This window comes from Cinclus cinclus, chromosome 1, assembly GCF_963662255.1.
Source record: "Cinclus cinclus chromosome 1, bCinCin1.1, whole genome shotgun sequence".
Classification (NCBI taxonomy): Eukaryota; Metazoa; Chordata; class Aves; order Passeriformes; family Cinclidae; genus Cinclus; species Cinclus cinclus.
Window position 1 is genome coordinate 61,696,627 of NC_085046.1, and position 16,998 is coordinate 61,713,624.

A 16,998-nucleotide genomic window follows, 5' to 3' on the forward strand; every position below is an offset into this window, starting at 1 on the left:
AACCCATCCAAAAGCCAGCTAACAATTTGTACTACTGAATCACCCTTTCATCATTCTACTGTCTTCCATACATTCTGGTCTACTATTTAAAAGCTCAAAAGAGCAAGAGGAAAAAGGAAAACAAACAAAACCAATAAAACATTCCATTCTTTTTCACCTCTTATGACTGTACTTTCTGTACACAGGGAAACCAAACCAAGCAGAGCTCTGTCCTCATCCTGTCCCACGTTATTTCAATGGACATCTATTAATACTACTTCCTCTCTCAGTAATGCTATTGCTTATTTGAGGCAAATCTAAAATCTCTTAGTATCTCCTGCACTTTTTAGTGCTGGAACAAGTAATTTGGTTACCTCTCAATAAGAAAAAGAAACTAGAAGTTCCCCAACAGATGGGAGGTGAATGTCACATGGCAGAAGCAGCAAGGATTCTGACTTCACATCCCCATATTAATTACAACACAAAGTTCAGCTTCAGTAGTCCACTATTGGGCACAATCTGCTTGGATAAGTCATAAACATTGTTCCAAGGACAAGAAAATATACACAACCTACTGTTTGAAGTAATAAAAAAACACACTACAATGTCTCAGACAGCTGCTGTTTCCAGCAGTTGTCCGCTATCTCACCACTGTTTGAATCACAAACTCCTCAGGAATTGTCACCGGCTTTGCTTTGGCAAACTCCATAGGGGCATTTTCCACCTGAAGGCATGCTGACTTACAAACTGTTAATATTCTGATTCCATTCACATTATTTAAATTCATACACACAGTGGTGGATTTTATTCTTTTGCACACCACGACCCAAACTAGACTTGTAAAGTCTTTTTTTAGCAGCCTATTTTTTGAACAGTGAACAGAAAACCCTCCAATCCAGTAAGGACAAACTAGAGGTTAAGGTGCTAATCTGAAGTGTGAGTTAAGGCAGGAGCTTGATCATAAGAAATCATTGTCCCTAACCTGTTAAAAGAGGCAAGACATTTCAAACAGATTTCAGCATGTTTTTTATGTACATGCCCATAAACAGGAAACCAAGCGTAGTTTTGCTAAAATGTCTCCAATCCCTCAAAAAGCCTCTTCTTTAAAGCCCTTGATTAAGCAATAAAACAAACCTGAAACTTCTGGCCCAAAACAGTGCCTCCATCTTCCTGATAGTTTCTGCTGTCCCTGGTCTGGGCAAAAGCACTAAGAGCCCAAGAGAACATCCCATCCCCAAGCCAACTGTATTGCAGAACAGCATAAGAAACACTAGGAAAGCCCAATACTTACTTTTGCTGATTTTATTAACTCTGTCTGGAAATGTTTCCTAAAATTAATCATTTTGACCAAGTCTGAGAGGAGTGGGAAGAACTGTTTTGGTTTTTAACTAAAGATAACATCAGCAATGCAGTCTGAAGAGAATCAGATATCCTTTTCAGTGTTACTCATTTTCTTAAAGCAGGTTTCAGATGGTTATACATGCCTGCAAGTTCTGGTTCTAAAATGCTGAAAAAAAGACCAAGTGACAGGACCCAAGGGAATGGCATGAAGCTGTGTCAGGAGAGGTTTAGGATGGATATTAGTAAAAGGTTCTTCACCCACAGCATGGCTGGGCACTGGAACAGGCTCCCCAGGATCACAGCACCAAGCCTGGCAGAGCTCAAGAAACATTTGGACAACACCCTCAGGAACATGGTGTGACTCTTGGCATGTCCTGTACAGGGCCAGGACTCGATGATTCTTATGGTTCCATTCCAGCTCTGGATATTCTACAATTCTCTGATACCTGTGTCCCCATTTTGGTTGACAGGTAGAAAGGTGAAAGCATTACTTCATTAACTACCAGGAGAGCTGTACTTTTTAAATCAGGAGTCTTCCTTGTTTACCCATATCACTGAAGTGTAATGGTTGATTGCATTTGTTTGCAAAGGAAAATGTATCTTGTATGTTTAGCAATGAACTTAACTGATTTTCAATGTCAGTAAACACTGCCTGTGAAGCACCAGTGCTCCTGGAGCCTACATAGCTGGGGATCTATAACTACAGCCTCATCAAAAAGTTCAAATACAGATATATGAAGTCATGAAATAGAGTTGGCCTCTAATGTGCTGGCCATATTTTCTTCTCTAAAATTGCAATGAAATGTACATTCGTACCTAATGATCTGGCTCACCACATACAGCATATATAAAAGCTAACCAGCCCACTAAAGCGTATGAGGATTAATCAGCACTGCACTAACACCTGAAAGCATCAATATCATGTAGTACTTAAAGCAGTCTCCCAAATATGTTCCTATCAGATTAGAAAAGATTTCTAGAATCACATTAAGAAGTTGATTTTAACAGGTTCTGTTCTTGTACTTTTTTTAAAAACCTTTTAAAATACTAAAGTACACACAAGTTTATAACCAAGGCTTTCACAAATCTCTGCAAAATGTGGCCATGTAGCACATGCAATCACAAGCAGTCCATAATCTTTTTATCTTCCAAATGCTATGCAATGGAAAGCACTTGGTTCTATATGGTGTGTTTTTTCTCCGTGTCTTATAGCATTATGTCAACCAGTTTTTAACATTCTCTTACAGCAGACAGGAGTGCAAGAAAAAGAACACACTCAAATGCAGCTAAAAAACTTCCACTAACAAAAATCATTCAAATCAAAAAATTCTTCACCAACAGCTATGCCTTCCATCAGCTTAAGACACAAAAAAAACATGGCTGACAATATTCAGTAAGCATAAAAAGAAAGAAATCTTTACTAGATTGCTATGGTTTTAAATAAAGACTTCAGTTTAATAACATTTTTGTTCTAATCCTATAAAATCCTTCTGCAGCATCTGGAGTCAGCTATGCTTGTTCATAGAGATTGACCAAATATATAACTGTGAAAATGGTATTGCTTATGCTGAGAAACTTTAATTAGTAGAATGAACATAAAAAAAAAAAAAAAAAAAACATTGTTTTGTAATATGGATGGGCACAGCTGTACAAAAAAAATTCTCAAATGCTAAAGTAGAAAATCCTTCTGGAAATATTTGCCAGGAAAACCCAGAATTTCAAAACAAAAAAAAAAATAAAAATCTGGTGAACATAAGAGAAATACAGAGTGTTTTCAACTAATTAATTTGTACACATTACATCAAAGATTAGAGCACTTCCTAAAGAAAATATTATTTATTTATTTATTTACAAAATAAAATGAGCTTCAAAACTAATTTTAAAAATAGTTTTGGTTAATGGTGTGTGATTGCTGAGATCTTAACAGATCTCCTACCTCTGTAAACATGTAAATGTTGTGCCTATATCTATTCCAATCAAGGTTTTGATAAAGCAACTTCAGCACTCACCTAAGATCCTCAGGTTGTTCTTAGAAAAGAACTGTGATTTTAAATTCTAGCTAATTGATTTACAGCCTCCACTCAAAACCAAGTAACTCCTATTCTCTGGGGAAGGAGTTCCTCTCACAGTGAATACAGCATAAATCTTGAATACAAGCACTTCATCAGTCTATAAGTGTGTGAGCCTTTCATCCTGGCAAAAGGCAAGGTTTACTCCAACATTATCTAAACTAGTTTAGAGAATCTGAGCAAGGAGTATTATTGGCAACAGTCTTAGGGGAAAAAGAAATCAAGTGTGCAGCTTCCTGCCACCCAATGAAGTTTGTTTTGCATGTATTTTTACTTCAGAAAATTCAGGCCTTCCTCAGGTTTCTTTAATACAAATGGAAAACAGCAATACCTCTACCTACAATTCTCAGTACTGCCCTGTTACCTTAAGTACTCCAACACAAACACTGAAAGTCACAGCAACACACAATTTCTGTAAAATGCAACAAACAGCCAGGCTATGACATTGAGCTCAGAAACTTACACCTGGTGGAAGTGATCTTCTTATGCTAACAGGATATATAAAATAAAGAGCTTTGAAAGACTTATTTTTCCTCTCCTGGAAGTACATCACAGCTTAGATTGTATTGCACGAATAGTATAAATGACTCTAAATCACAGTCTACTTTTACACTGGAAATGTGTTAGGAACAGCAAAAGGATTAATGCTGCATTAAAGAAAGTGATAACCCTGCATAGTGTGCAATTTTTTATTCTGCTCTGTTTGCAAAATGCATCATATAAATACATTTATATATGTTGGGGAAAAAAAAAAACTTTCCTGCAGGATTGTTTTCATTTGCAAAGATTTCAAGCAGCAGACAGTTATTCTTATCTCAGAACAAGCTTTATTTCTTAAAGAATAACCTCCTTCTGTACTTAACATCAACACAATTGTATTTGGTGAACAGAAATCCTGTAACATCCAAAGGCAGTCATGCCTTTTTACTCTTCAATTTAATCCACTGAGAGCTTTAAACAACTTGCAAGGTCTATAATCACAGTCCTCTTAAACTAACATTTCACAAATTCTATGGTTTTTGATGTTCCTTCTAGCATGAAAGTGAGATCCCACACACAGTGTTTATTCATGAATTGGTGAAAACTGAAGCAAGGACAGAACTGGAAGACACACGGTGCTACTTCAGCGCTAAAAGCACTTGCATCTCTGTCACAACTCATAGCTATCAGAAAGAAAAGGGCTGAAGACACACTGAAGCATGCCTTCAAGTGAATGCAGCAACAAATACATCAGAGAATGTGTGTTAATGCTACATGTTAATTATATATAGTAACAAAGATGATTATTTATAGAGGTAAAACTTATCCTGTACCACGAGACAAGCCATGAACACCTCAACAGCATAACTACATCTTTCCTCCCAGACAACATCATTCTGGCTGTTTTAATAAGAGAGACACCAAATTCCTGTCCATAATACTTCAACCAGCAGAAGAACTCCTTAAGGAAAAGCCAAAGTGCCCGAACACATGAGTTAACTTATACCAGCAGTCAGGAAAAGATCAAGCGGGGAAAAAGCCTGCTAGCTAAAAACACTCAAGAGTCTCTGAATTTTCAGAGGTCGTCAGGAAAACTGGGTTACATATCTGAGATGCAACAGTCAAGAAAAGAGTATCAGAGCACACAGGAATTAATGGAGCAAGAAACTGAAGAGCAAACTAACTTTATTTTAAAGGAAGCAAGCTCCTCTAGCACACACTCTTGGGCTTAATTCTCTTCATCAAACAGTCCTTCCAGATTTACTGTGGTTTACACACGTTAAGGTTAGTAATTTCTTAAATATTTATTCTTGTTATTACTAATAGCTAAGTTTTAAGAAAGCTACTTTTGACTAAAATTTTAGCAGAAAATGTTCCCTGATAACCTTCTGCAAATGAGAAAGAAAAAAAAAAAAGGCACAATAAGCAGAGGCACATAAATGAACCACCAAAAAAGTACCCAACATCCCCCAAAACAAATAAATAGTGACATCTCTCTGGAAGAACATTAATAATACTTTACTTATTTTCTATTATTTCATTATTTATACTGTTTATAAAACACATACATATATATACAGTTAACTCATCCAAGCTGGTCATGCTGACAGATGATCAGGTCCAAAACAAAGATATCACACTGAAACATTATCAGAAAAAAAAGGATATGACTGAATTTAAAATAAATAGAATATTTTTAAAGTATTATTTAATTTTAAATTCCAAGGCAAAATAAAGTGAGCTTCAAAAAATGGAACTTTCCAAAAGCTCCTAATCTCCTGGACTGCCCAGCAACTACTCTACTAAAGCACAAGAGGTAGATCCATCACTAATCAAAACACAAGCCTTAATAATTATTTCTGTTTAACTCCACCAGCTTAATTATAGTGAGATTTACTGCTATTGCCTTACTCTACTTTAATCTTATTTTAAGATAAACCAAGGGAGAATAAAATCTGCCCAGGAAACTCTCAATTCTCATCCATAAGTTGTATTTAAACAACTCTTTGCCCTCCAAGCCATTACTCTGGTTCAGCAAGTTCAAATTTATTGATACTGAAGAGCAGGAGACTATTACTAAGAACTATAGGGAAAAAAATAATAGCATAAAGATTATACTGCCAGTCATCTTGTATCAGCTGCACACACCTCTGCAAAGGTTCAGAGTGCCTGGGAGCGGTTTTTGTTCCTGTTTTAAAAGAAAAGCACACCTAAAAAGGTTGAACCTACAGGACTTGTTGGGCTCTGGCACATCCTTTGGCTCATGTTATTAGTGAGGGATCAACTTTTCACAGTCACTCCTTAACCACCAGTGTGAACACACTACCACTGGTTTGAATCAGTGCATTTTAAAGTCATATATGCAAGCAATGTAAGAACAATGCAGGAACAGCTGCAGTGGGCAGAGAATAAATAAATACTTTTCTCACACAGCATGCATAATGTTATGTAACACTTTCAAACTGTTTTTTGTTTTTTTAAAAAAAGAATTTTACAGGGCTGAGTATTAATTTTTCTACTCCAAGCATGTTTGCTTTGACAACACACACACTACATGTTTATTTTGTTACTCAACTGAGGAAAACAAAGATTTCCATAGTTACCAACAAGCTGCTACAACAGGATATAATGGCAGCTCATTTTGTATCACCCAAACTTCATGCATTGGGTTTTTGCTGTAATAAATTGAGAACTACTTGGGAGAAGTTGTGTTTTTTAGAGAGACAATGTGGTTCCCCTGTGTTGAATGCACCTTATGAAAAATCAGAAACAACTATGGAAGATGTCCATCTCCATGGCTGGGAACTGCCTGGGTCTGATATTAGAGAATGAATGATGCATGCTACAGGAAAAGAGCAAGTACAAGGAGATACAAGGATAAAAAGGAATAAATCCAGGCTATAAGTAACATCAGGTTCGTGAACAGAGCAGCAACAGAAACATGTTCTTCAAAGAAATATTTTTGGTCATTTGCTTTCAGTTAGGCCCTCTTTCTTAACCAACTCTATTCTCCTGGCTAGGACACACACCATACCACATCATTTCTGGCACAGGATTAGTAAAGTAGAGGGATGGCCACAACTGAACTGGAAACTATCTTGTCATCAGTTCTGTTGGCCAACACACACTAACTGCTGGAAGTTTTCTGGGAATAGTTTGTCTTTTTTTTTTCTTTTTTCTTTTTTTTCTTTTTTTTTGGCAAAAGAGAAGAAAAGGCATAAGCCATTCTGGTCACCAAGTGCAACACCAGCAGCGAGGAAGTGAAGCACTCTCAGGGGTGGAGGAAATTTCCGCTGCGACACCTACAGCAGGCAAGTGGTTCCTGTTCCAGGTCACAGCCCTGAGAACCTGTTAGTAACTCCAGCATTACAAGGAGTAGCTTATAACCAGCTTCTCTCCTCTTTCCCTTCCCTAGAACTATGTGTTTCTAACCAAAATGGATTTCAACAGCCAGTCCATCCCCAGTGCACCACACTAAACAAATGACTGCACAAATAGTCAAACTTGTTTACTGAAGATAAAATCTACAAGACACATACCACAGTATTTCTTTATTCTGGGCAGTAACAGCTGTATGTGTACAGGTTTTCTAGTTACTCCCATCACAACTACACTTCTGCAGAAATTGGAGGCAAAAGACACTACCATACCATTTTGTTTGACATCTATGAAATGCCACTGAGTAATAAAACACATTCTTCAAAAGACTTCTATTATAAGCCAATCAACTAAACTTTCAAGAAAATGTGTAGCGAAACAGCTGGTTTTAAGTACATGCCAGATACCCTTTCCAAAGAATCACAGAATTGGTAGGGTTGGAAGGAACTTCTGGACATCATCTTGTCCAACTCCCCTGCCAGGGCAGAGTAACCCAGAGCAGGTGACTCAGAGACATGCCCAGGTAGATTTGGAATGTCTCCAGAGAGGGGGACTCCACGACCCCCTGGGCAGCATGTTCAGTGCTCTGACACTCGCAAGATATAGTAGTTCTTCCTCATGTTAAGGTACTAATGGCCATTTAGTTTATGGCCATTGCTGTGCACCACTGAAAAGAAGGTCCCAGTTAGGCCTTATTTAATTAGATGAAAAACAAAACAAACTAACAACTCACATATTAAAAAACCCCCACCCCAAACAAAAAGCAAAGGGAACTCTTGAAAAAGAGTTACTACAACATTGTCTTGAAAAGTGATATAAAAGCTCCTTTCTAAAAGCTCCTATCTCTCTATTTAATTCTCCTAAATAAGTGTAGTGATAATCACTTGCAAGTTATTGCCATTAAAAAAAAAAAAATCCACTCTACCTTACAAATCCATTCTAGAGAATTCACCATTCCAACACTCAAACTCAGCACATTTTTTGTTCTAAACCACAAAATTACTACAAAGCTTTAAGACATGTAATATTCATTGATAGCTAAGTATCTTTGTAAGGAAACAACTTACTTGATTGAGTTTCTGAAGTGGTCCTCGGCAGGATTTTTTACTGTACAACTGTTCAGCAACCATAAATCTGCTTCAGCAGAATTGTCTACAAAACAAAAAGAAGCAAACCTGTAAGAATTATTTAACCTGTCAACTCTTAACTTATATCATATAAAAAATTACCAAACCGAGCCAATAATAATAAGTTGGCTATTTGGAGGATAACTTCATATTCAATTACATTCTTGGAAAGGGTTTTTTGTTGTTCTTTTTTTGTGTTTTAGAAAAAATGAGGCACATAAACATTTCCATTGTAATTTCTTTTTAATTTTTTTTTGCCAATGGGGAATGAATCGTTATCTCATTTACTAGCTGAGATGCCATTAGGTCACACATCATGGAAAACGAAGTTTAAAAGAACAGTCACAACTCCCAGAAAGATGTTGCCTAGACAAAGGCAAAATTAAGTGGCCAACAAAAGCAGGTTTCACTAAGAAAACAAAATCCCTGCTTCAGCTCTACTGTGAATTAATACTACAAAAGAAATAAATCACAATTTATAAAATGTGAACCACTACTAAAGAGAAAAATCAGTGTAGCTGGTTTAGAAAGAAACATACATATTTCTAGTTTTGATTATATCTTAGTCATGGTAGGATTATAGCTCAGCAATTTTCAGACAAGAGATATTCATACAACCAATATCTTCCTCCATTCAGATAAGGATACTATTTTTTTCAGGATCCAAACCTTTCTGTATGTTCAGAACCTATTGATATCTAAATTCATTAACAGAACTGAATCCCAGATTTATCTGCAGAAGCACATGTATAAACTCTAATCCTATAAAACATGGCCTAAAGTACAGAATTACTAGCACAGTCATTATCCTTGTGAAGTCAGAACTTCTTTTTCTGAACAGAATAAAAATAATCTATCTCAAGTAGTTCATTGCTTTAGCATTCATCAGAATAGCTTATATCAGTTTGGATAAGAAAACTCAAGTCACTCGCTACTATTCAGTATATTGAGCACTGAAGTGTTGACTGATGTATCTTTACATAAGCCAGTGACCAATGAATACAGGTAAAACATAATTTTTAGGATGCCTTACTTGAACTGGCATCCTGCTAATGCAGGAGAAAGCTTGCCAAGACTTAGGCATATTTATATACTGATCATGAATGTATCTATCTGTATCCCTCTCCTCCATGTACACACACTTATGACAAAATACTAAAACGGAAAAAGCTTTCTGTCTCATTGACATTTTCTTCAAAGAAATCATCATTTACAATTGACTATTGGTCACTTAACCTAGGAAACAGGTAAACTGTAAATAATACATAAAATTAAACTAATGCTAAATAAGAGAAAATATTTGGGGGAGGGGAGGTTCTAATAATTGTTGACCAAGATCACACTATTAATTTGGCTAAAACACAACTTCCCTTCACAACAGGGAAAGGCCACAAAGCAGTGACCAAAACAACATTCAGACCTTTAGCTACTTAAAAAAAAAAAAAACAACAAATATCTGACCCTGTCAGGTAGGGAAAGAGCACTCAGTGTTTTAGCCTACACATAAGTCAAAAAATGTCAAAAAATGGAACAAGACAACCTCTCCTCCAACCCAGGCTGCATGAAAGCTACATTTTTAGACTAATGAACAGGCTCATTTACTATTAGAAAGATAATCAGAGGTAAAAAAATTGATTAGGACTCATATACAGAAAAGCAAAGAAACAGTCTCAATGTCAGAAGGAGTGATCTCTTGGCCTAGTCAGATGCACAAAGTATGAAAACAAACACATTTTAAAAGTAGTTTTCCAGTCACACTGCCAAAATCTTGTATTTCTTATTCTTTTCAGCAGCATAAAATGTTTATAAATTCAGCCCCACACCCGTAACACACCCACCTGAGAATTAGGGGTGGGACACACACAAACAAAATAGCAAAAGGCCAACATTTAAGTGAGACATTACATTCAACAGACAACATCTGCAGTAGCACTCATTCACCACTGTAAAGCACAACCATTTTTCAAGAGATGTCTTTATTCAGAGGAGAGATGCCTTAAGACAGAGAACACCAGTTCTGGGCTTGGTTTCAGCTCCTCCTTGTACCGTGGTTTCCAGGTGTGCAGGAATAGTCAACACTGTGGCAATGCTTTTCCTCTAAAGCCAAAATCAAAATCTCTCTTCAAAACAGCCTTCGAAAAAGTAACACATTTAAGTTTAGAAAGTCTTTACATACTAACAGGATTCATTTCATACAGCAGTTTGGTTTCCAGGCTATTAATATATTGTCTCCTTGACTGAGGGACAACTGCAATACTTTATATATTTTAGATGTATAAAAAAAGTCTCCAAAATACATGTAAATTCATTCCATAGCATGTTTCAGCCTCTGTAGAACAGAAGATGAAAAGCAAAGGCTTTAACAGAATAAAAACTCCTGAGCAGTCTTGGGAAACAGAATCTCATTCATGTACCCATCTAAAAATCATTTAAGGAAAGTAAACGTGTGACAGAGGTTTGTCCTTCTCTTACAGCAACACTATTGTTTTGCCATATTTAGTTGTCCTATCTCTGCATTTGTTTTTAAATCTTTTTTTTTCCTAATTAAATCTCATGATTTCTCATACAAACATATGCACATACAAGTTTTGATTATCCTTACATATAAACATATAGACACATGCTTATGAGTTATATTAATTTATTAAGATTCCATATCACAACTTAAAAATATAAAAAATAATTTAAATAATTACATAAAATTATTATTATTATTAGATAATTAAATAATTCGAAATTATAGCTGAATTTTCTTAGTACTTTGCTGCCCTATTTACACCTAAAATAATTGCATGCACTGGTGTAAACTCACCACAATTTACTGCATTTCTGCAAAAAAAATTTCAGTTAAAAAGAAAAAAATTGCCAACAGGGCCTTTTTGTATCAGGTTGCAGGAAGATCTGAACATTTGCAACATTGTGGAAATAACTTGTCAGCGGTCACATTTTGCTTTGCAAGGCCTTAATGGATGTGGGGAAACAAACATGGACCAAAACAGCAGACTGGGCTTGGCATGTGTAAACAACATCTTTGGCCCTCATAATTACTAAATATTAAGCAACACTGAAGTAGCAATTCTTTATTCGGGGCACAGAGACTGGAGCAACTGGCTACCTATATATATAGATATATATAGGTGTGTGTGTGTGTGTGTGTGTATATGTATATAGAGATATATATAGATATATACAGGGGTGGGTGTGTGTGTATATATATATATATGTACCTAAAAGCGTTCTGACATGAGCAGTTGCTACTATTCAGTGCTACCCCCAAATAAAGACTCACATAGCTCTGACAAATAATCTCAGGCTTCTAAATACATGCCTATAGGAGCAGGGGCAGACAGCCCTGAGGATTCCCTGTTTCTACTCCAGGCAGGCAGACGAAGTGTTTAGGTCTGGGTGGGAAGCACCATGTAAATGTGGTGCTGCACCCACTAAGGCTGCCCATGCACCTTTCCTTAGAAGGTCTCCACCTGTCACCCTCCCCAGCTCCATCAGGTTTTTGAGAAACATTTCAGTGAAGAACAGAGGCCTGTGCTTGGGAGCTCGCACAGATCTGAGTGAACAGGACAATCTAAACATTACAGAATGTTTTCCAGCAAGTCACAGACACTGAAAGGCAAAACTGAAGCAAGAACTGTAAGTAGAGTGAACATCAATTATAGTGAATATGATAGAGGTGCATATATCCTGCAACAATCCTCTCTAAGGGGATCTTCTTCAACTTATTTTTGCCATATATTCAGCCTAATTATACTTTTTTAATTATGATAATTTGCTGCCAACTTTTATGAGCTACTTAAACAGATTCCTCTATGATGTATATGTTGGGGGGGGAGGGGGAAGGATATGTCAAATCAGCCTTGAAAAATGCTCAAAAACACAACTCAAAGCCACGGTCTTTTTGCATCATGAATCTTTTCCATAAAAAAAAAAGGCTACATTGGAAGTAAACCACAAAGTCTATCATACTCTCTGAAAAACAACATAGAATACAAAGGAACCTAAAGGTCATGGAAACTTCTGAACACTTAAGTTAATTGGGAAACTCTGGAAAACATGAATTGGCTGCATTATGCAATACTAAGATGATAAAATAGCAAGAGTTTGAAACATCAGTATACCTACAGAGGAAAATAATATTTACAATTATTTTCTAGCTAGCAGTGTCAGGTTTGTTATCATTACAGAAATCATAAATCAGCAGAATTTCTTAAGATTGTAGTAATACTGTCAGCTGAAAATAAACAACTGACTTGGGTTTGCCTGGTCTTTTAGTCTTTTTTCTTTCAATTCTTTATCCAAAACTTTGTTTTCTTCCAAATTCCCCCAAACCACATCTCCTTGAAAATCAAAACACTCACAAAGCAAAAAATTAAAAGAAACACATCTAGTGAAGCCCTAAAAGAACAGCCTTCCTTGACTTTCTACAGCACATCACTCCTCTCTCTGCACTGAAACCACTACCAGATTTGCTCAGCAGAGTTTGCTCAAAAAATGACTCAGAACTAGTATGACATACTTTTAAATACTGTACATCAATCTGAAAGCAGATCCTTCTCTAATCACTGAAGGCTCCTCCAGAGTCTTTCCCTCCAGCTGTCCTTAATCACTCCGTGAGTCTTCCTCCTCACCTTTTCTGATTTTCTTACTTCTAACTCTCTTACACAACAAAAATACCTCCAGTTTCTCTGTTTCCATGTGCTGTATTCTAGTGTCTGCTCCCATTTATGGACCTCCCCATGAAATCCTTTGTCCTGTGCATTCTTCCTTCCAAAACAGCTCTGCTCTCTCCCTTCATACCCTGGTTGCCATTCCATGCTCTGGAGCCAGGTCCAGTAACATCCAAGGTTATTTGGAACGTATGCCCAAAACGGTACTCCATGGGAATCAACTGCCCCCAAATAACACAAATATCTAAGCATGAGGACACCTCACAGCCAGTTACAGAAGTCGTGAAGCATCCTGACTGGAACAAAGTTGCCAAACTAATTCTTTTCTTTCAACATCCCTGTGTCACAGAAACCCACTGTCACTCAAATTAGGTTACTGAAATTAGATGCTGGTCAATTTAATGAGTTCTTGGACCAGTGCACATTGAGACCTCAACAAGTATTGGGAAAGAATCTCCTCATAAATACTAGTCCAGAAAGGCTGTGAACCATCAGTGCAGGAGGAAGGTACATCTTCCTCTGGGGATGTGGAGTTTGGTGATTTGTTTGCAGACAATAGGCTTTGCTTGGCAGGAGAAAAAAGCTCAACAAGGTTGAGAACAACAAGAAGAAGTTTAGAGTTTTATTTGTGTGCCTTTCCGTGGCACACTAAATACTTAGCTACCATTTGCTAGCTCACAATATTGTATGAGATGTAGATAACTATCAACTCTCATGTAACTTGTCCTACAGAAAAGATTCCAAGCAAACAAGCTCTTTTCTTGTGTCTGCACCCCCAACAGCAACTACAAATCAAAACTACAAGTTATCATGAGTTTCCAGATGGTACTTATTTGAAATCTCAGGGACACACAATCAGTTCCCACCTCTGAAGACGCACCAGGCATTTGCCACTGATACAAAACACTCAAAGGCATGCTGAAAATATCAACTTCACAGATTGCAAATGTCTTTCAAAACAAACCCACTCATGTCTTATCAACAGTATCAGGATGTAAAATATAAAAGGACCAGCCTGTTTGCAAAGTGACTTCTGTTTTCTCATTAAATTTCTGAGATACTCTGGACATAACAAATTACTTCATTCACAATTAATGAAAATACAACTATTTGGTTCACCCTCCATATATGTTATTTGAAGTTCCAAAAAACGAAAGCCTGGCTGCTTATCGAATCAGGTAATGCAGACAAGCCTTCATGAAAAAAATAATTCTCCCATCATGTCTCTTGCCCTGATTTTAAACTACAAATATGCAAATTTGCCATTTTTACTCTCCATTAACATTTTCATTACTGAGCTAATAGTGCAAGAAAGCTTTCTTGATTGTTCTGCTTTTTAAGAAATTGAGCATTTTCAGTAAATTTTCTTGAGCGGGCAGTCATTTTAACAGCAGCTACTGCTGGACTATAAACAGATTTTATAAAGCCTTCCAGATCAGGATCCTGTGTCAGCTATCAAAGGATATTTCTCACGGTCCAGCACCAAAACAGAGGCACACAGTGACTTGTCCACTGAACACATGAAATAAGTAGGAATTGAGCACATTTAAACACACAAGATCTAGTCAGTTAAAACCCAGTAATACACTACTGGATTCAAAATATAATGTCAAATCATATCATCTCCTCGTTTCAGTATAACAGACAAATAGTTCAATTTTATGCACTCATGCCTACTTTCAGGACTGAAAGTTTTCTTAAAAAAAAAACAAAAAAAAACCACCCAAACTGGTTTGCTTCCAGTCACCTTTGAAAACCCATTCCCAAAGAGGAAGGGCATACACCTCTGTTTTCAGCTGTTCAGGGGGTATTCTGCAGTTACTGGGACAAATTACTATGCTATCAGTTGATGTCCATTCAATCTGTTCATGACCTGGAATTCTGCCTTACCACTCCTTCCCAACAACAAACTCCTTCAAAATACATTTAGTTTGCTGGAGTTTACCAAGGCCAGCAGAACAGCTTATGGCTTCTGCCACCATCACTAAAACTAAAGGGTGACATTGAGATCACTGAGAACATGAAACTGGAACTTGGAAAATTACAGTAGGCGAACACCTGAACTAACATTACTATATTTATAAATAGTGCAGACAAAAGAGTCTGTACTTCAGAGCATGCCCCTTAACATATTACTTCAGGCTTGGCATGGGGGCACTGAACACCAGACAACACCTAAGAAAATGCACATGAAAGAATAAATTTAGCTTCAAAATACTGACGATGATAAACTTTACCTCCCACTTCTACTCTGCAACCACCAGTAGCACTTACTCTTATTTATACTGGGATTTTGAAGTGAGTAATCCATTCTCTAAGTACTTTTCATCTCTGCTCCAGACACAGCACAGGCTACAGTCTGGGTCTGAGATGATCCTTGGAGTAAGCCGCCTTTTTCTCCCACTTTGTACATGCTTGTGCCAGACCAGCAGGATGCCCCAGCTACACTGCTTACTGCAGCCCAGGGTCTGCACTGCAGCACCCAGACACACAGAGATGGGTAGGAAGGCTTCAGCCCATCCACCCTTAGCAACACCTAAGCTCCACAAAGTAAAGAACAGAAGGGTTAAACGTACTTTAAATGTTTACCTTTTAACAATGTGAAAAAATCCAATTAGGCTAAAACTTCTATTTTTACTCCTTCTGCAATGTCCAGCTGATTTTTCTGTCTCTGCACCAAGCACAGACAACATGAATTGACTAATTACTTCGGTATTTTGTTCATTTTACTCTAATTCACTAGATTTTCAATGCACTTCCAAGGCACATGAGGGTAACTTGAAATTGCAAAATTATTTATGTTTAAAAAGGCTAAACCTAGAAATGTTTCTTTTGAAAAGCAGCAGGTGTCCTTTTGTCCTTTAACATTCTAAAACTGAGTACCTGTAAGACATTTCAAAAATTCATTCAAAATGAATGAGAATTTTCCCAAGCTCATGGCCATTGAACGACTCACACTTGTTCCAATCAAGAAAGGGACTGATCATTTCCGCATCTTACCTGCTTGCTATCTTTGTTGATCAGGGAACAAAACAAACTTCAGTTCAACTCTCTGTACAGTTTGCCATGCCATAATCTGCTGCATTTTAGTCTACATTCCAGAGTTCCACTTGTCCTGTCAAACAGCTCCCAGACAGACATTTTAAAGGAAAGGTACCCCTGTTACAAGTATACAACCATGGCCATGTTCTAAAGGAAGCTTATTCCAACATGACATGACCTTAATGGGCTACTCTTCTCTCATGGCTCTTTTTTTGATATGAAATAGCCAAAGCTCATTCTGCACATGGTATTAGATACCAAATGCGGAAAATTTAGGCTGAATTTTTAACTCATTCCTTCAAAATAGAGACTTCACTACTTTGAAAAAAATGGATCATGCAACTGTTTCTTGAACAAAACAAGACCTTAAAACAAGTGAGGGTAAATCTCACTGCTAGCTAAGAGGTGTGTTCGCAGAAATCCTAAGCACTGCCAATGGCTGTTCAGCACAGTAACACCTAATGTCAAGGTACCCAAATTACCCAGGTCAGCAGCAGATGCAGGTGCCATAGCATGGTGCTGTAAGGTGTGCATTTCACCCTGCTCTTGAGCACAATAATCTCAAGGCATTCCAGGAGTCAACTGCTCCTTTCACTGGACTGAAGACTTAATGATCAGTGTAAATAATTTCAATATGAAAAGCAGTGATGAGTGATTTATCAGTCTCTTGGGAAAAGTCCCATTACATTAGCAACGAGGTCAAGTAGCCTGTTTCAGCTAGGCTATGCTACAACAACACACAAATAACTCCAACTCACTCTGATGATTAATGCGGGTAGAATTTGTTTTGTTGACAGAATTTGGAAAAATCCCAGAAACTCCTCCTCCTCTGAGTCTTAAGCCTGCTTGATACTCCAGAAATAGCACACACAGTACGACTCAGTGCTTCTCTGTCCCTACATA

The 16,998-nt window shown here is 37.2% G+C and overlaps 1 protein-coding gene across 1 annotated transcript in view; it reads right to left on the reverse strand.

Annotated features, from left to right (window-relative positions):
- Nucleotides 1-16,998, reverse strand: part of CDKAL1 (CDK5 regulatory subunit associated protein 1 like 1) — a 377,407-nt gene that overhangs the window by 302,578 nt on the left and 57,831 nt on the right. The window contains exon 5 of the mRNA XM_062514885.1: nt 8,315-8,399. Coding sequence (XP_062370869.1) covers nt 8,315-8,399 — 85 coding nt within the window. The remainder of the gene's footprint in view (nt 1-8,314; nt 8,400-16,998) is intronic.